This window comes from Periophthalmus magnuspinnatus, chromosome 18, assembly GCF_009829125.3.
Source record: "Periophthalmus magnuspinnatus isolate fPerMag1 chromosome 18, fPerMag1.2.pri, whole genome shotgun sequence".
NCBI lineage: Eukaryota > Metazoa > Chordata > Actinopteri > Gobiiformes > Gobiidae > Periophthalmus > Periophthalmus magnuspinnatus.
In genome coordinates this window covers 20,606,826-20,628,362 of record NC_047143.1, presented here as the reverse complement: position 1 = coordinate 20,628,362, position 21,537 = coordinate 20,606,826, and the positions used below count along the sequence as shown (strand labels likewise).

Below are 21,537 nucleotides of genomic sequence, written 5' to 3'. Positions count from 1 at the left end.
CAAATGAAATACACATTTTGAAAAGAAGGACAGGATTTTAGAGTGTTTTGATAAAACTGAACTGACAGCAAGTTTAAGTTGATGAACTTGTAGTTCCAACTGGGGATGCGAAAACAAAGAATCCCTGTGAAATTACTGATCTGCTACAATTATATTTGTCTTATACTACAACTACAACTGCAGCTGCAAAGACTAAAATGTTAAAACCATTTGTACTGAAGCATCAAGTGCTTAAACTGAACTATGTAACTTTTCTGCTGGAGGGTCGGCTCCATGTATGTCGCCATGGAGATGTTATTTCTTGACCTCAAAATTGCACATCTCACATTTATTCAATTACAAATGTTTTATTGGTAAATCTACCATACATTACTATAAGCAGGCTCCCCTTTTCATAGATTCCACCAGTAACATGGCCTGGTATTGCTTGGTAAACCAGTAGGTTTCGGGCCCTCGACCTGAAAAGTTTCTTAGTCCTATGGCCACTGCAAGATCACAATCAAATCATAATGGCAGCCTGAATAACAAGGTATCACAGACTGCAAATATATAAGTAACAAACAACAAACACCCTATATCTTAATATGTACTTGCTGCTTTGAACTACATATTCTTGTATTAGCAATTCATGTTTGAGTCTCAGGTGTATTTAAAAGGTGCACTTTGAACAGAATCATTCTTTAATTCATGAATCACACATCTAATCGTATAGTTGCAACACTGGTCTGAAAAAATGTAATTAGATATTATATATACAGTATTTCTCAAATCCTTCCGCCCTACAATAGCCACTTTTAATTTTTTACTTCTACTAATCATTCAGATTTATTGGACTAAAATATCTGGAGAGTTTAGTGATACAAGCCATCCTGGTGCATTTTGCTTCTGCTTAAATGCACACATTTTGCACAGCATGCCTCACTGGGAGACAACTGGAGACCCGGTCCAATGGAGAAATCAGGTCAACTGCTGGATTAGCGAATGAACTTGAGGAAATCCCCACAAACTGCCTATGAACTCGCAGCCCCTGTAGCTTTGCGAACGGGGACAACATCTTAAGAAAAAATAGAAAAAAACTCACTTCTTCTTGATGTGATGTGATCATATCAAATTCATTACAGCAAGACCGCGCGGTGAACTCAAAGCTTGTAGCATTATAAGAGAAAATGCTTTTGTTTTTCCTCTGGGATTTGCTATAGGTTTCCGCAGATGTCGGCAAAATGTAAATGAATCAAAAGTAAATGACTTTGGATCATACACTAAAATATCTTTATCACTGAATATATGTATGCATTTTGTAAGCTATAAGAAGAACAGTAATATATCTGATGTCGTATACTTCTAAGCTCTCAAGCCCTAGAGACTGGTTTGATTGACAGCACCGGTAAAGGCATACGCTGTAACATTCCCCTTTGCCGCCTCAGCTACTTGTTCCAACAGATTTTCATTTGGGATTTGACGGATGCTATTGACGAGCCATAAAGTGGAAAAAACAGGACAATATAGGAAGGAAATACAGTGGCTGCTATATTTAAGGGTGCGCTATGTAATGTTTCTGCCGGAGGGTCTGCCAGCTTACTTCTTTCTTTGGTGATCTTATTGCTTTCCCTGAAATGTTCCACAGATTGGCTTTAAATATATCTATGGGGGAAAGACAAAGCACAAGGCTAAGTAACAAGTTAGATCTGTGGAGAGGCAACCCCAGTCACACTCAGGAAGAAGTTTTTAAGTAATAAAACTTTAATGCCATACTGTGGAAGAAAGTCCTTACTTTTAAAGAATTCAATTTATTAGAAGTTCACTGTGAAACACTTTAATTTTTGCTTATCTTAAATGAATTACCTTTCATGTAAAGAAATACTGTATCAGGTTTTGTTGACAAAGAATAACTGACTTTGCTTTCTGTGGCTTTGAAAAATCTGTCCCAGTGGTTGGTCTTGGATTTGATGTTCAGTCGACAGGTCTAGACAAGAAAATTATATGATGTTTGACATGAAAATAGCTACGTCTATGTTATATTTTAATGTTTGTGAGGTTTTATGCAATGCACTTTTAAAAAGTACAGGTAAAATTGCCAGTAATTTAAAATTCAAAAATAGATTTTTAAAAACACCAATTAAAGAAAGGCTATTCAAGGAGCACTCTGTAACTTTTCTGGTAGAGGGTCCACCATCTGCTTGTTTTGCTTGATTGCTTTACCTGTGTTACACCAGGCCAAATTACAGGTCAGTTCTGTGGAAGGATGATCCTGCTCTAGGTAAGATCTGGACAAGATTTTAGAACACAGGAGCCAGTACCCTGAATTTTTTCTTATAGCTGGAATTAGAGGGTGTCAGCTGGTACTAACCCATCGACCACAAGTGTTTAAACCTTTTGGTGTTTTACTTTAGATAATAATTAATGTGTGTAATGTGTGCGCGGCACCTGAGCTAAAAGCTAATCAACTTTCAGGTGAGATTTTCAAAGGTTAGTGTTAGATAGTCGGATCCGGGGGGACTGAAGTTATCACGTAGCTCTGGTTGCCAGGGTAACATCTTAGCCTTTTTTGCTACGAACAAGACTCAAATTTTTGACTGTTTTATGCTTTATTTTATGGTGTAAGTTGAAATAAGTCTAGTAGACTGGAGCAGCTGGTGCACAGCTTCAGCAGTCTCAACTCAGCAGAGCCAGTCTCCTAACGTACTAGTAACTCACAAATTAAACCATCATGTAAACTTGTCAGCATAGCAACCAAGTGTCACACATAAAAGTAGTTACATTAACAACAACTCATAAACAGTCACCAGAACAAAACCAAATCAACTTTGAACTAAATATCAGATCATTACAATACTTCAATATGGAGAATGGCTTCACCATTCATTTGTATGTAAAAGAGCATTCAATTGGACTTAAGCTGAGTTGTAGCAACGAGAATTAGCAAGAGAATTTATTGTTAGTTGTCTATATATGGTGGAGCCTTAACTAGATCTCTTTTTTGTTTTTTTGTTACAGTACAGTACAACAGTAACAATTGGGTACAAGGACGGCCATTAACAACATTTTACATTTCACATAATCATAAAAAATACTGTAACATAAGGCTATAGGCAATTGTTAGAGAAATAGACCTGGCTAAGACTGGCTTGTCTTTAAGTAATTGAATCCACTGCAGATGTACAGCACACATGCCATCAGCATTATTAGAAGAGCATCATAAAAGACACCAGATGGATGACCAACATGGACTGGACATGCCAATGCGGAGAACGAATGAAAACCGATGGTGTGAATATGTGGAGTAATGGAGCTCAATGGCACTCAAAGATACGGCCTTGTCACTGTAGGGGGCGCTAAAGGTCACTCAGCACAGCAGGAATGGAAAGATGGATGCTCCTCATGCCATATTGTCATGACCTTTCTCCCGATCAAAACCGTGGCTAAGTTTGGATCCAAGCTGGCACTAATTACTGATGATTTAGGGTGTCCATCATGTGTCCCAGTATAGAAATGGCTAAAGGTTGCTGATGATGCTATCTCTGCAAATAAGTCATAAAGTATATTTAGTGGCTCGAGTGTCCCTTTGTTCTTGGAATGATATATTTTATAGGCTTGGCACAGCAATAAGGATTCGTTCCAGCCAATACTGTTATCCGACATTTGCCTTACTGCTGTGGCCCATAACTGATATTTGCCAAATTGTAGTAAATCTCTAGTTAAGTTCACAAAATAACTTGTCACTTCAATAAAATATTTAGAAATTGTAGAAATTATTTGGGAAATGTTACATGAGTTTTTATGATGTATGTGTACACATTAGGGATGCAACGATAGACTACATATCTTGATACCCTGGTCACGATATTGATTAGTTTTCGATACATTTTGAGGTTCAGAAAAAAAAAAAAAAAAAAATCTCTATTATATTGTTTTTTCTACTAATGAGCAAAATATAAACAAAAATAAACACTTATGATATTAACATGAATCATCACATTTTAATAAATTACAGTTCAACTACTTTAAAGAGAAGTGTTTTAGTTCATTTGGTTCAGTGATTTACAGCTCAGAATTTTTACTGAGTGAAAATAAGAACTGTGCTTTCTAAGGGGAACAGTTCTTTATAATATACTCTTAATATAAGCAGCTAGAGGAAATCCACTGTCATAGTTTTCCTTTTTTGATGAGGGTTTGATGATTTATTTGGATTATTTCTTTTCTTTTCCTCCTGAGTCTGACTCTCCGCTCTCTACGTTACATGTCTGCGTCGTGTGTCTGTGCTGCTCTCCCTCGTCTCCAGCAGCAGGAGCCACACACACACACACAGACACAGTAACTCCTCCCCACACTCCACTGCTCTTAAAGACACGCCAAGTCTCCCATCTTCTTTCTGATCACTGAAACTATGTTATATTACACAAAGAAATGTCTCAATGGACTGTCTTATCAGAAAGATAAGATTTAAAAAAAAAAGATTGCGTATAGATCGTGCGTTGCATTGTGTGTGTGTGCATTACGAGCACATTTGATTAATGACGTGTAAAGTCAAAAGTGTTTAAAATTCTGTATTTTTCTCATTTTGGGTCATCAACGTCAACGTAAAATAAAAAGTGACTGAAAACTAACGCCCACCTCTGTTAGAATACTTGAGCTGTAAGCCTCTTTGGAGCCATTTCTCTTCTTGACCAAAATAAATAACAACACAGCGCGCATGGAGGGACACGTGTATATTGAGCGAACACATGTATTGGCGTCTGTATCGAGCGATTTGATATTTTATAGAATATTGTTGCATTCCTAGTAAACATACATCTACATCTTTAGCTATTTTTTTTTAAAGGGCACATGTAGGAAAGACACATGGGAACTGTTGTAGAGACTTCTGCAGTTTAAAAATATTGGTGCTAAATATTGGTTTGTTTGGGGGTTTTTTTATAATGGACCAGTACAGGAAAAAAAAGAAATCACCAATACAAGAACAGATATATTGTATTGTTTTTTGTTACTTATTTATTTCTTCTCATAAAATAACTAGATTTAAAGGGCCTGTACCCATTTTTCACATGTATTTGAGCTACATTTGTCTTGCCTCAGTATTTTGTATATTATTTTATATATTTTTTGTATTCTATTTTATATATTGAGGTCAGCATAAGTCAGCTGTGTGTCCTTTAATTGTCTGACAACCAGGAAGTGCAGATAGCATGCTAGTTGTTGTTAACTCCACTCTGGTCTGCTGTGAAAAGCACTTATAAACATTAGGATGCTCGCAACTCATAAAGTAAGTTTGGAATACTTTTGGACCACTGCAACTGTTTTTCATATTTTTAAGACGGTAAAAATCAGGTACAGCGCCTTTAATACAAATACAATACAATACATTTTGACTAAATTCAAGTGAGTTCTTTGTACACAGCTAGTATGGCCTTGTAAGGCTAAAGATCTTGCCCCAGATATTGCAGTTTTTGGTTCAGAGCTGGAACTGAAAACTGCAATTGCATTTAAAAACTACAAACCATCACTTGGAGTACATACCATTTGTTACTTCTGCGTTAAAGTTAAAACAGTTCAAATTTGGCTCAGCAGTATAACAACTGGCTTGCACAGAAATAATGAGGTGGTCATCTGTTTAAGAAGCAGCCAAAATATAACCCCCAAATTTGATTGAAAGCGCGTGTAAAGGGACCCTGCAGCTTTGCATAATGTCTACTGTATGTGGCCAGATGGCATTAAATCAGATTCATGCCACGAGGATGAGCAAGTACAAGTTACCCACATCAATTTTCACAAAGATCTTTCCATTCTTCCCCAGGCTACAGCAAAATCCAGTCTGGGATGGCACCTCATTCGCATATATCAACATATTTTACAGAAACAAAACGTCTTCCTGTGAGTGTACAAGTAAAATAAAACCTTCAATTGGAAGTTGGGCTTAGTTGAAGTGAGCTATTGCTGAATCATACCTTAATATTACATTTTTTATACATAACTCAACAACTATGTGGGGTTTACAGAACTGTATAACGACGTAAAAGCGCCAACTTCAACCAAGGCATTGAATCAAGACGTGCACTAGAACATTTGAAGATTTAGAGATGGAAAATTAAAATATTGAGCATGTCTACAGTTTAAAAAGAACATGCCCTACAACTAACTATATTTCCGTGGTTCATTTTACAGTCTATTCACATTTTGGGAGATACTTGAATCTCAACCAAAAAAATTACAATCACATTTAGCACATTTTGCGATGAAGTGCAGTGGAATTGGCAGAAGATTATCATGAGGCTAATCCCCAAAAAATACTACATCTAAAATTTCCCCAAAAATATGTAGTATAAAAATAAAATATTATCTTAATAAATAACAAAACTATTCTATATATTTGTTCCTATACTAGCCCATTATCACAGGAGTCTTTGGCATCTATATATAAGCTGGTCCTGATGATAAACTTTGAAGTGCGATATATTGCTGAAGAAAATATAGACAATTAACAATAATATTGAAACTAATTTATACATTTACATAATAGTCCGCAGATTTAAACCACAAAAACTGTTCTAAATATCTACAATATTGTTAACAAACCATGAGCTGCAATAAATAAACAGCAGAATGAATCACTTTAGCCATTAGCTTGCATCTGTAATGACTCATAGAAATTATTAATACCTTCTATGGCTCAATTGCTATATTGACTTATCGTTTAGTATATGATAAGTCAATATAGTAATTATCTATACACACAATATATTTTCCCCATCTTATCTCACTAACTATTGTCATAACAACATAGCAAGAGAAAAAAAAAAACATTCAAAATATGGATATTGATGTCGAGGAGTTGTTCCTGGCAACTCTGAAAGTCTCAAACATAGGGAGCATATATTTGCATATAGGTAATACAGATACAGAGCAGTCCATGCGTGTCAAGTCACTCTAAAAATTGCATATACCATGTTTCATTTACTAAATCCTCCCCAAACGCTGTGAAAAACTGCCTGTGCCTCTGCCTTATCCTGGTGCACAACCTCCTGTACATCCACATTTGAGAGTTTGAACGTCGCTTAAATGCCAAAGCTCCGCATGCTCCGGGCGATAAGGGAATTTTCCTCCTTTGTCATAACTTTGACTGAGAGGAGGGAGAAGGGAAAGAGAGAGGGGAAAGAGAGAAGCTGGAAAAATGCACATTGCTCAGTTCATTTAAAGTGCATATTACAGGTTAGACTACTCTTTTCACTAAAACATTGTTAATATATTGCAATTTTATTTTCTGGTTGAACACGGGCAGTAGATATGACAGAGGTAGAGGTAATTCCATAACGGTAAACTAGCAATCATAGTTTAAACAAGGGCCAAAACATCTTTAAATTGCACTATAATTATGATGAGGCTAATAAAAATAAATGAAAAGGCCTTTATTTTGTTTAAACTTTCAGAAAAATATGTTCCTTACGCATCATTTGTTCATGCATTTTAGAGGGATTTTTTTTTTTGTACTTTTCTCTTCAGCTTTTTTCTGACAAACTGCCACTTGACAGATAATAAAGATTTAACACAGGTGGGTACCAAAACAAGTAATAATTACAAAAGCATGAAAGCCTATCATACGCACTTTATACTCACAGGCACATGCATTTAACCCTTCCAGCTGTTTCCTACGCTGTGCTATTCGTCTTCTTGTCCTTTTAACCCGAGGTACTGAAGTCAATTTACTACGACTTCGCAGAAATGAAATGGGAGGTGCCCTGTGGTAGCAATGTTGGCGACCTAACAGTATCAGCCAAACCGTACGAATCACATAAAGAGGAGCAATGGCTGTGTAAAGAGGGTATCTTCTCAGGCTAAAGGTGCACAGTGTAACTTAAATGGTGGAAGGTAGTCTCCATGGAGATATTATTGTTTTAGTAAGTATTAGTAATTAAGTACAGTGTTTATCAAATTGTGCTACATGTACCATTGGTGGCACACAAACTTCTCTGCAGTTAAAGTATTTGCTGATTTTTTTTTTTCCATTTATTCCTTTTGGGTTGGTTTTGCCACTTTTGAGTTGATTATTGTTTAGAACTTATAAGAAACGTGTATTCCAGATTTATCCCTAATTTAGACTTGAATAGTCCTGTTTTAGTCCTGGTTTAGATCTAGTGGTAAAAGTTTGAGAATCACTGATCTACAGTATGGAGTTCCACTTATCGATCTCCGTGCCCAAAGTCAAATTACAGGTCAGATCTGTGGAAATGCAGATCGGATGCATATATGCTCACTGTAAGAATGCATGTTTTTTCATGTATTTCTGAGCAATAAAACAGCCCATGCTAGATAGATAAGATTAATGCCATACTGTGGAACATTCCAGGCAAAGTAATAAGATCTTTGTGAGATAAGCAGTTGCTGATCCCTCACCAGAAAAGTGACATCATGCACCTTTAAACATGGTAGTACACTGGAGGTGGGCAATATGGGGATCAATCTCGTTTTTCGAATTGATTTTCTCACAGGCATAAAGAGCCAGGGGTCAGGATCACTGCAGTTTTTTGTACTGAAAGGAAATCCATATTGAAAGTTTGGAATGGGTTTGAATACAATATATAAAGCCTAAATACATGTGTGCTACAGCTAGTGGCAGAAACACATGAACGCACACTCCTGAACAAGAGAGCGGTGACTCCTCTTCAGCACCACGCCCTTTTACTGCCACAGGATTGGCTGTAGACTTGTCCATTAAAATGAGTTTGCCTTATCATAGAGATCGACCATAGTTTTGATCGCAATCTATCAATCTTTCAATTTTTCAGCTCTACGGGACACTTACCACCATCAATGGACTGCAGAGCTTTCAGTGCTTGCTCAGCCTCGTTTTTCTTCCTCCTATGTTCTTGTAATTTGATCTGGAGGTCTTCTGCTACCTGCTGCAGATCGCGTAGTTGTGCCTGGAATGCACACAAAATTTTCAGTCACTGTATAATCAAGGCAATGTGATCATTATTTTGAGTAAATAATGTTTTTCAATTTTAAATATGGAGCTCAGATGTTGATTTTGAAAGTAGATACTAATTTATCAATACTAAAAAAGACAGAAATTATCCTTTCCTGAATAACTTTAGAATGATCTTGAGCTGAATCAGAGCAAGTAGAAGACAGAGACTATTGTACGCCCATGGACAACTATGGAACCTAGTAATATAAAAGAAAGTACTATTCTATAATGCTGAAAATCACATTCTATTGTCTATAGTCTATTCCTTAGTAAAGAAAATGAGTTTGAATTTTTAACAGTTGTGTGTTCTGGGAAATTAAATTCTAGTTTCACTGGACAGAAATATATTTTATACAAATCTATAAAGTTGCTGTTAGTAGTTTTCCATAAAAGATCACAGGTTATGCCAGTAGGTATAACACAACACAATGTAGTTCTAGAGAATTATTGTAAGCGGTGCATATATTTCATTTTATATTTATCTTTATTTATACAGGGAGAACCTAATGAGAGTACCAGACAGAAACAAACAAACAAATAGCTGCACAGATCCATTTAAAACATTAAAACAGGTGCAGGTGTGATCATAAACGTTTATCACCAGATTATTAAAGTGCATTAGTGACACCAATGAGCCACCAATGACCACATGAGCAGCATTTCTTTCTTCCCTTGTTGAGACCTCCTACAATGACCACTTTGTTGTTTGTTCAGAGCTTGCCATATCTAGAGCAATCAAAATCACCTGTCACTCAAGTTGACAAATATTGATAAATTATATGTAGTCTTCCAAGAATTCAGATACAAAAAGACAAGCGGTGCTCTCGCTCTCTCTCTCTCTCTGTGTCACTCCTTTCAAATCACTTCTTTCACATTATTATTCCAAAAGGCAATGCACTTACAAAAAAAAAAAAAAAGAAAAAAGAAGAGCACAATATAATATTTAAATCACGCAGAGACGTTGTCATAGCAAAAACGGAAGCTCTTGACAGGCGACCATAAACTATCATCGCTCTCAGTAATAGAGCAATTAATATGAAAGTGCTGCTGTCTCTCTCATGGGCAGGTACTCATCACATTGTGGGGACATAAATCTGTATAGACGCTCAGGTTATGGGGACCTGTGGGGACAAAAATTAGGTCCGTGCGACGTAAATCCTTTATTAGATCAACAGTGTGGTTTATAGTTCAGATATGGGTTATAGGTACGGTTTAAGTTAAAGGTGCATTATGTAACTTTTCTGGACTTTACTGGTTGGAGGTCCACCGTCTGCTCAATTGCTTTTATAATATGTAAAAAATATATGGCATTAAACGTGACTGTATTTCTGTAAATGCTTTTTAGATATTGAAAAAGAACAGTACTATAGCAAGCGGGATTACCTTTCCACAGATCTGACCTGTAACTTGCCCTGGTGGTGGTGTCACGTGTTTGTCTCCATGGCTATAGAAGAGTTTAATGCCATACTGTGGAATATTATGGGTAGAGCTATAACATTATCCGCGAGTGAAGCAGGTAGCGTACTATAGTCTCCACTAAATGAATGTAATGCAATGGAATGTCCTCAAAAGACGTGTAAACCCGATCTTAGTATATATATATGTGTGTGATGCGTGCGTATACGTGTCTGCGCTGGCGGCCCCTCCCTCCTGTGAGACTGTGGAGCAGCAGAGATGGATTCTGCTCGGTTCCGATAGGGATGGCTACCTTTCTAGGGCACGCCGCGCGCTTAGGCACCTCCAGCGCACCAGTGATTTATGGGCTCCATTTTGAAGAGGAACAAGATGCTGTTTATGTCAACTAACTTCTGCCACCTCAACGGCAGAAACAACAATAAATGTTTGGGTAAAGTATTTTTGGGGAGTGATAAGGGTTAGGGTTGACAATTTTGTGTCACTATTCCTCCATCAGTAAATGAAAGGTCAGTCTGGTATATTATTATGACTACCTGGTTATTCCTGGTGCAGTGTAGGGATGTAAGATAAATTGATACCCAGATACTAACTGATACAAAATACTAGTATGGACAAAAAAAATACTCATTTGATCAGGTACAAAAAAAATTAATTAATTAAAAAAACATAAATAGGACAAAGTTGGACAATTTCTGAATAGTTTTAGAACAATCTTGCTATCAGCTCCCATGCTAATATTAAAGAATGTATTTAATTCTTACGTTATTATTTATTTTGTGTTGAAAATTATATTATATAGTAAAAAAAAAAAAAAAAAAAAAAAAAAAGTGTTATGTAAGTAATTATCAAAATCCATTTTAACTGAGAAAAATGCTAAAAATCCACAGGTCAGATGTGAACCTTTCCTGAATAGCTTTTGGATGACCACATAGACCACTAGCAATCGACCAATATGGGTTTTTCGTGGCCAATGCCGATTGTTTAGAATCCAGAGCAACTAATGACCAATAAGCTCTTCCGATATTTTGGGGCCGATATGTGGATCCAATTTTGATTATTTTCTCTAACTTATATTGAGCTTTGTGTGTACTCTTAAGGCAGCAGGTCAGCCAAAACAAAATATCGACCTGTGCTAGAGATTTTAGGCTGATATGAGCTAAAAAGTGTAAATGCAGTTGAATAAACAGGAAAAGTTTAGTTTGATTTCTTGTCAGATAGTGAAAAAAAAAAAAACTGTGTCTTTTTATATAGTGTATGTTTTCAACTGTATCTCTAACCACAATGGACTACCTGGATTACATAAATAAATACATGGTAAAAGATTTCTTTAATATTGAAAGTTGTTAATTTGTCTGTATGTTTAGTAAATAAAAGTGTAAATCATTGCAATTAGATAAACAGTTCAAATGGCAATGCTTAATCAATACACTTAAGTACATTTAACGCTAAGCAATGCACTTTGGACACTGTTAAAGGCTTTAGAAGGTGGAAATCAACACAATAATAATTGCACTCCACCTGAATAGAACATTTTATTGAATACTGATCTGTTTTCAATTAGCCAACCAATATCTACTCAAGCCTGACCAGTGAACTGCTATCCTCAGCTTCTGTTGTGTAATTTGATTTAAAAATGTGCCCTAGTTTTTTTCTCTCCTTTAACCCTTGAACGCAGAGGAGGAGTTCACACGGGGAGGTTTTGTTGAGATGAGCTCGTGGGGTACAACCTTGCCGTATCAACAGAAACGCGCTGATGGAGGTGGGGGTACGCTGGGGGCACGGTGACTAGCCCAGATCTGCCAATCAAAACGCACGCATTCCGAAAAGGAGACAGAGGGAGAGGTGCATTCGCAAACCATCAGCTGGCCTTCAGTCAAGAAATAGTACATACATGATGTTCTTCATTTGACAGAACACCTTGAATGCAACATGCGACTGTTCTGCAGCTTTTAAAAATGATAAGAGGTGGCTAGTACTCAGTTACAGTTACATTTACTTTAAAGAAATTGTACTTTTCGAGTCCAGCACTTTTACTCCTACTTCAGTAATATTATTGAAGTTAACAGTACTCTTACTTGAGTAAAAGCTTTAGTTACTCTTCCCAAGCCTTATCACTGATAAAAGCTTTACGTTGGCCATAGGAAAGTATTTGAACATTTGTACTTCTTGCACCTCTTCTTCAGATATGATTTAGTTTGTCTCATGTTTTCTCAAATACTAGATTTTGTGCATTATTTCATGTTTTGTTCTCCCAATTACATTAACCTCAGATTATAGATCAGATGTTACATCCAGACAGTTACAGTTACCAGTTACAGAACAGTACCATTACTTTGTACTTCTACTTGAGTAATTCTATCATGAAGTAACATTTCAATTACTTGAGAAAATGATTGCATATTACTTTGATTTCAAATGGGCTTAATGTTGCGAGATTTAAACAGCTTCTGCCCTGCATATACTGTAAACTAGTGCTTCAACAAACAATTATTTTTGTAGTCGACTAGTCAGCAATTATTTTTTTCAATTACAAAATCTGCTGACTGAACCTTCTAGAATCTAGATAAGATTTACAAATAAAGCGCATTGTAGATGAAAAAAAATAAGTTATTATTTGCGCAATTTGGTTTAATAAAACATTTATCGGCATGTCTTTTAGAGTCAGTTTAGTCCAGATTAAGATCGAACATTATTAAAATAAAACAATCATTTTAATAGTCGATTAGTCTTGCTTATTATTATTTAAGATTGAAGCCCTATCGTAAACTATCACTGTACAAACAGTTTTGAGCCAAAAGTTTAGTGACAAATGCCTCGCTGAAGGAATAGCCAATACAGTATTCATATTGTGGGTTGATGGGGGAAAAAAGGGCTCACCAAGACACAGGTAGAACATGTAAAAACTGTCCACATCTGGAAATCAAACCCGAGTCAATATACTTTTTCTTGTTTTACGTGTTAGTTTAATACTTTTTTGTGTAGTCTTTTTAAATAAATAAATAATTGGAGTATATAGGTGCTAGAGAAGTGCACATCCATATACCATATAACAGAGCATAAAAAGCAGCCTTGAACACCTTGAACCACAAAATGTGTTGAGCTTTTTAAAAAACTCTACTCAATATTAATCAGCGTTTTATTATGTTCAATGCTGCTCCTTTAATACAACTTCTGTCTGATAGAGCACGACCACTTAAAGCTGTAAAATGCATTAAGTAATGAACGGAGTCAAGCGTTAAAAATAACTTACTAACATCCAAAGATCCCGAAAGCCAAAACTGAAGATTTAATTTGTGCCAAACTGCGGGGCTCTTGTTTCTCATTTGGCAGAGTGCTTGTCAAACTAAATGTGCAATTGGAGAGAGGCAAGCAAAAAAACACTCAAGTCATTTGGGCTTGGCTTTAGGCATTGTAAGAAAGCAGCGGAATATGCCATAATACATGTATAAAATGTAACAGTGTTTACAGTTTGCAAGTTAAACATTGGGTTCTGAAGTGGAGGAAAGGGAAGCTTACAAGAATTACGCAAACTAATAATTTAAGTACATTGTATTTGTACTGGATTTAAGGATTAGGGAAATTTGGGATTTGTGAGAGAAAAAGTCAAAGACAGAAGTTTATTTTGTATGGTGATTGGTTTTGAATAATGACTTTATAAAAACTTAATAATAACAGAGGGTTGCTATGCAAATTCGTTAGCTGCGACGCATCAGCCATAATTGTTCTTTTTTATAGAGTAGTTATGCAAGTGTGAAAGTAGTCAAGGCAAAAAACATAATACGGAGAGGATTTCTTGGTCCTTACAAGACTAACTAAAAATAATTCACTTCACCAGTTGCTTACATGCAAGCAGGGGGAGTAGTTCTCAGATACACTTATTACTTTACTCCGTTTACTCCATTTATTTAACTTATAAATAAAATTGTAATTTTCAGAGTAGTTTTCTAGTGCCATATATTCACGCCTTAGGTAACATAATTAACAGTACAACAGTATTCTTACTTGAGTAAAAGTTTAAATAGCAAATGGGAAAAAATATCTAACTTTTTGCATTGTTTTTGAGTTGACCTTCCAAATACATTAACTTCAAATTATCAATCAGATGTTAGGTCTTGACAACTCTTAAATCTTAAATCAGAGTTATTATCCTTTCAATCATGATATCGTTCTTTTCTCTTCTCATTTACCCTTTAAAGCATTATTTGGAGTGATTCATGCATGTTTGAGCAATCTTTAATCGCTTATTTTCAAGACGCCATATTGAGATCAATCCCCGCTTTCACCGCCACCGGTTTCTGCCCACTGCTCTCTACTTACTTCATTCTTCAATTTAATTTTCCTTATCGATGAGATGTGTAGGATTCAGTGGCTTCATGTAGTTGTTTTGGTACAGATGAAAAAAAATGCTATTCGCTAGCACAATCTGCCGCTATCCATAGGTAGACAATTACGCAGCACTTTGTTGTCATAACTTTTATGGCGTCTCCCATTGGGCACTGCAGTTTTCTAATGCGGAAGTCAGCAAACTTGTTTCTTTTATTAAGTCATTTTAGATGAATACTAAGATTTAAAATGTGCAAATTATAACATAATAACCCACAGGTGTCATAGACTATAACCACATAGCAGACGCAAGCACAATATGTCTTCTTTAACACTTCAGTAGTAGTTTCCTAAAATACTCCTATACTCTTCCTTGACTATTTTCCTGAACTAGAAATTTGTATTAGTACTTAGGTAATATTATTTGCATGCAGCCTACAGTACTTGGGTAATATTATTTGCATGCAGGGTTCAGTCTAACATACAAGTAAATGTACTAAATGTTTGATATTTAGGATTTTGGAGCCAGACTAATCCTGACAACAAGGTGGCATTTAAACCAAAGCGAACCCAATCTGATGAGAAACCTAATCTACAGATGGCAGGCGATTCTGTATCTCTCAGTACAGCACAACCGCATCACTCAAAACATGATTCACAAACCACAACCTTCACAGCCTTTGCAATAGGGGAGGCAAAAAAATATATATGACAGTTTTCTTGGAGCCAGATTACGATATCGATTTCATCACGATTCATGTATACTTTGTATTTTCTATTGCCTGACAGAGGTAAATAGAATCATAGGAGAAGAGGGTGTGGAATAGGTTTGTCAAAATTGCAAATCAAATAATAATACAGAAGGAGATACTCATTTGACCAGGTTTTGATACTAAAAAAGTCACATTCACACAACGGAAATGAATCTTTCTTGAATAGCTTCAGAATGATCTTGAGCTGTATAAGACCAAATAGACTAGTTTACACCCATGGATCACTATGAAAACCTACCTGGATGACCTACCTGAGGGATTACACAGATATAAGACCACAAGGTAATATTAAAGAAAGTACCATTCTGTTGTCTAAATATAGTCTTTTTTATTATTTTCATGATATTGGATTCGATATTGAGTATCAAGTCCATCCCTTAGTATCGAAATTGAGTTTGAAATGTTGTATCGTGACATCACTAGTTGGGAAAGTGCCTATTTGAGCACAGAGCTGAATGAAATACATAAATAGTGAACTGATTGATCTTGGTCACCATATCGCCCAGTCCTACCTGGCAACCTAAGCTTTTCTCCACCCCCATCACAAAAAAACACCAAATGAGGTATAGCTTTTGGCAGTATCGCGCATCTACTTCATATCACACACTTGTCAAAGCGCTGGAGTTGTCCTGGCAGCACATGGCGTACCAAATACTCAGAAGAATCTCTATGTTCTTTGAGTTCTGTCACCTGTTCCTATATTTCTGCCAAAGGGAAGATAGATGGATGTCTCGCTGGTAGAATATTCTCCGTGGGCTAAGACGCATGGAGCAGCAGGTGTTGTGAGCCTGTCTGGTCAAAACAATATCACAGAATGCAAGCTGCTCGTTTTGAAGAGGATTCAGTAAGAGTGGTGAATAGAAAGGGAAATTAACCTAGATTCTGGTTTAATCAAGACGTTTGCCACAAAATCACATAATAACCGTTCATGTTGTCACGAAACAAAAATTTGATTTTGATACTAAGGAATAGATTTGATACTCGATACCAATTTCAATACCACAATGATAATAAAAAACATCTTTACTTAGACAACAGAATGTGATTTTCAACATTAAATCTTCGTAGTTTCTTTTATATTATCATCTGGTCTTATATTTGTGTAATTCCTCAGTCGTCCAGGTAGGTTCCATGGGCGTGTACTAGTCTATCTGGTCTTATACTTGTTCTGATACAGCTCAAGATAATTCTAAAGATTCATTTCTATCTGGTGAATATGACTTTTTTGGGACTAATATGTTCTCAAATGAGTATCTAGTTGCAATCCTAGTTTTAGTATCAAATAGCATCAGATTTTTTATACTTTTGTCAACCCTACTGTATGCAAAAACAGTAGTAAAGGTGAAAAGCTAATGGGATATTTTAACTAACACATGCACACTGAGACAACTACATAAGGAGTTTAGCTTCACGCAATCAAAATCATATGTATTACAATATTAGAGGAATCACAGTAACAAAATGTGTAAATAAAACTAAACCAAATGACCTAAACTATAGTATAGAGATTGTCATTTTCCAAGTTTGTCTTTTCACTTGGGATAAAAAAAATAATATGATTGCATATTAGAAAAAAATATTGAATTTCTATAACTCATCGTAATGTATTCTATTAAAAAAAATGCCAATGTGTCTTCGGCAAGATACTTCACCCACGTTGCCTAGTATGTATGTGGTGTGTGCTTGAGTGATGGTGGTGATGGAGGTCTGAAGGGCCATTTTGTGCTTTGGAGATGTAGACAGAATAATAATAAAGGGTTACTCCAACGTGTTTATGAAACAAAAACACAACTCCGGGTATGTTTTTGAGGAGGTAACTGAACAGGACAAAGCATTTGAGGGGGGTACATCCTGTTATATTAGGATAGCACTCTGGATCGTACCTGTTTTTCCCTCCAGAGTAGCACTCCCTCCTCTATAAGCTGCTGTTTAAGTCTCAGCCCCTCATCCAACGCCCTCATCTGGCCCTCCACGAAGGCCCGCTCCCTCTGCCCTAGATTCCTGGAGAGAAAGAAGGGGAGAGAAAGAGAGGAGGGGACAAAGAGGGATGGAAAGAGAGAAACAGAAAGCGAGACAGCGAGAGAGAGGATCCCAATGTAACAGAGCAAGAGAAAGAGATAGAGAGAAAGGAGTGGGATAGAGAAAGAAGTAGAGAATGACAGAAAGGAGAGCGAGAGAGAGAGAGTGACAGAAAGAAAGTGAGAGAGACAGAGAGAAAGAGAGACAGAATGGAGAGAGAAAGGAGAGAGAGAGGCAGATAGACAGAGAGAGTGAGAGAAAGAGCAAGGGAAAGAGATAGAGAAAGGAGTGGAATAGAGAAAGGAGAGAGTGACAGAAAGGAGATAGTGACAAAAAGAAGGAGAAGAAGGGAATATGAGAGAAAGAGAGAGAGAAAGAGAGAGAGAGAGAGAATATGCACTCTATTCATTACCAATGGAAAAAATAACATCAGCCACCTCTGCTATGGCCACGGTGAGATGGCCCAATTCAATATTTAAGGGCCACACATTGTAGCAGGAATCCAAATGGGGGAAAGTGGAGTAAATAAGACGCTGCGTTCCTGGGCTAAATTGTTTTTACAGTCTGCCACAACACAATACGAGTGTGCAGCTTGTGAAAACATAATGAGATATAGTCCGGATGCGGTTTTCAGAGGCGAACAACAAGAATAAAACCTCAGCGTAAAATCAGGGGTTACAATAGTGCAGCGAGATAAGGTTCATGGCATTGTAAAAATGACCAGTGTTCTCATAAATATGGTTACGCATCTGTTCACATACAAAGTATCGATGTTGTTGTTTTCTCACCATATAAAATAAGCAATATTTCAAGTACAACAGAACATATGAATATAGTTTAATAAATGTATTAAATGAATATAAATTGTGTTGCTTCAATAGAACATAATAATTGTATTCATTCATACATTCATTCCTTCATATTGAGAAATTCTTCCTCTCTTCTATACCTGGTTGGATTTTTATTTAGCCAGCCTTATTTCATCTATAACCTGCTTTTGTTTTTAAGGTTTTATGTGGTCATGACATTCAAATTCAATGTATTATAAAATATTTAAATACTTTCTTTTCTATTGGGATTACAGCGTTCCCACATTTATATATCACCTACACAAACCTATACAGGTCCTGGGTGGGAGGATATTTTAATTCTAGCAAAAATGCACAATCATGTTTTTATTACACCTATTGTTTTGCTCCTGGAGTTCCACCAGCTTCGAACATGTCGCCTCATAACCACAGTGACACCATGCCCCCTGGTGGTAAGAATTATGAGTCACCTTCACTCTAAGAACATGACTCTTACCAATCACACTGCTGCTATATTAAGAGTGTGTATGTTTAGACCCAAGTTGTGTTGATGGAAAATCAGTGTCTGCGTGTTATTTTTCAATATTCATTCTCAGTTGTGATGGGACTGACCAGCACGAGTTCTGGCAGCGAGCGGGGCTGTTGTATTCATCTGAGGCGTCGCAGCAATCTGGCTCAGGAACAGCGGAGACGGGTCCAACGCACGCACAAGACAAGAGAGAGCGAGAGAGAGAGTACACAAGATATCAGCAACAAGAACATGACAATATGCTTCTAACCATAATGAGTTTTGTCTATTCAAAATCACAGCATGGGAAACAAACAGGGATATGGGTCTGCATTAAAGGGTGTAAGGCAGACAAATAATATTGAAATAGATGTTTCAATGTGATCAATTCAGTCCATTTTCAACAAGCACGAACAAGCACTTTGTAACAGATGCACAAGCTAGGAAGGACAATCTATATTTTATAAAGGGAAGGATTGGGAATCGAGCCAAGTGTGCTAAAAACATTACCTCTATCTAATATAAACAACATGCAATATGTAACAATGACATTACCATTGTGATATGATAGCAACAAGGATCACTAAAAATCAACAGTTTGTTATTAATCATTGAGACACTAGCAAATATATTTAGAAAAGAAAGACAAATTCATTTTAATGTATAATCTGTAATTTAGTTCATTCACTGCTTTGATAATAATAAGTTACAGTTCATCTTGTCCCATTTTCTTAACCAACGGCATAAAAAAGCATTTTCTGTCTGGCACAATGTAAAACAAAACATTTGGGGGTTTTCTGAAAGCATTGACAGTTATTTAAACATCTGTGAGTTGACGTCTCCATTGGTAATAAAAGTGGAACAGTGGAGTCTAAGAAAATGTAGGCCAAATACTCAGAATCGGCTTTACAAGAAGAAACAAGGGAGACTGGGAGATGGAAACATAGAGAAAGAACAGAAGGCTTTAAGACATGTCTCCCACTGTTCTTTTATGGTTCAGTTCTTGTATGTTTTCTGTACAAAAACCAGTGACAAAGTGGAGACAACACTATATTGATTCTGAACTAAGTCAAGTACATCAAGAGAACCCATTGAATTGAACAGTGAATGAAAGAATGTTTGTGGGCTGTGAAGTGGGCTATTTTTCCTCAAAATAAAGACATGTGAACAATATGAGCTTTTTTATTGCATCGTTATTATTCATTGTTTTATGTTGTATCTCCAAAGCACATTCCAATTTGTGAATTACGCTTACTGACAATAGCAACAAAACCAGTATTTCCATACATTTTGTAATAGACAGCAAAGATGTGCACTGTGCAAGTACACACACTGGCCATTTCCAACTAATAAAATGTGTTTTATTTCTAGAATAAGAATAAATCTATCCACCACTGAGTGACATAAATTTGGTCTTCTTGTCCTTGAAAGACAGTGGAGAAAAAATCCTATCTACCAACTACTTTGCTTCAAAAAGCTTCAGTAAAGTTCAATAAGGCCCACTTTAGAGAAAATACTATTTAGAAAGCTCACCGCAGATGCCATCGTTGACTCGTGAGGATGGGATGTAGTGTGGGCGGAAACCCAGGTTAGTGCAGTAGAACCGGCCTCGAGGACATGCTGAGGTGCCTGGAGATATGAGGGAAAGGTTAAGATAACCGTTTAAGAACAAAGTACATTCAATCAAAATTGTAAATAAAAGGTGCACCGTGCATCTTTTCACATGGGTATAGAAGTGTTTTGCAAATAATGTTCCACAGTAGGACATTAAACTTATCTATCTCGCATGTATTCAATTATGGGTGTTTGCTTGCTCAAAATACAACATACCTCTCCACAAACTCGACCTGTAACTCGGCCTGTTGGCAAGATTGTAAGTTTAATGCTATATTGAGGAACTTTCCAGACAAACCAGACCATCCACCAAAAGGTTACATCAATAGTGTACTTTCAAATAGCCATATCAGGACAAGGTTTGATTCACATGATTTTGTAGGCAAATCTTCTAAACAGTAATTTACATGTTATAGGCAACTGAAATCTGAGACAAACTAGACTAAATGACATGAAGCCGGTGCATGTTGATAACTGGTAAGTTAAGCTTTATTAACCACGTAAAATAAGTGTAGTCCAAGGTCTTGTTTACTGCAGCCCACCTGGTTCATCAGAGCCGTCCTGGCAGTCACAGTAGTCATCGTTCACCTGCTCAAACGGGATCATTTTAGACCCGTCTATGCAAAGGAACGATTTCTTCTCTCTGTAGAATCGTTTATCTGTATTTTAGAAACATAAAATCAGTTAACTAAAATATGAACCCATCTTTATTGGCAGTATATAATCAGTGTGCACCTTTGCTACAGCACTGTTAACACTGGTAATAGCCTACAATACTGTAACAGAGCAGTAGTGACAGCAAAAGGACGGGTACACATCACTTCACTGAGATCACTAGCAATGCATGTACATAATGTAAAAGAACTAGAATTTGGCACTGTAAACAATATAATAAGGTATATCTGATTGAGCTAGGTTAGCTGACATCCCGGGACAAACTTACACGAAGATGAAATTCCTCTTATTTTCCGCGAGTCCACGAGGTCTGACCAAAATACAGCTGCGACAACAATGTGAAAACGCATTTTAAAGATGAAACGAAGAAAAGTGTGCCAGTTTTCAGTCATGACTTTTGAATTCATGATTTGCCTCGGACATTTAAACCAAACTGCAGCG

General features: G+C 36.6%; 1 protein-coding gene across 3 annotated transcripts in view; it reads right to left on the bottom strand.

The window, feature by feature from the left end:
• The window catches only part of LOC117386591 (glucosidase 2 subunit beta-like), a 270,231-nt gene extending 248,694 nt beyond the window's left edge, over positions 1–21,537 (bottom strand). The window contains exons 1-6 of one of the 3 annotated variants that reach the window (XM_033983996.2): positions 21,365–21,537; positions 20,964–21,080; positions 20,341–20,436; positions 18,912–18,969; positions 17,355–17,472; positions 8,795–8,912 (exon numbers count right to left, since the gene is read on the bottom strand). In XM_033983996.2, coding sequence (XP_033839887.1) covers positions 8,795–8,912; positions 17,355–17,472; positions 18,912–18,969; positions 20,341–20,436; positions 20,964–21,080; positions 21,365–21,503 — 646 coding nt within the window. In that variant the 5' untranslated portion in view covers positions 21,504–21,537. The remainder of the gene's footprint in view (positions 1–8,794; positions 8,913–17,354; positions 17,473–18,911; positions 18,970–20,340; positions 20,437–20,963; positions 21,081–21,364) is intronic. The other 2 variants (XM_055229025.1, XM_033983998.2) reach the window with 2 other exon arrangements.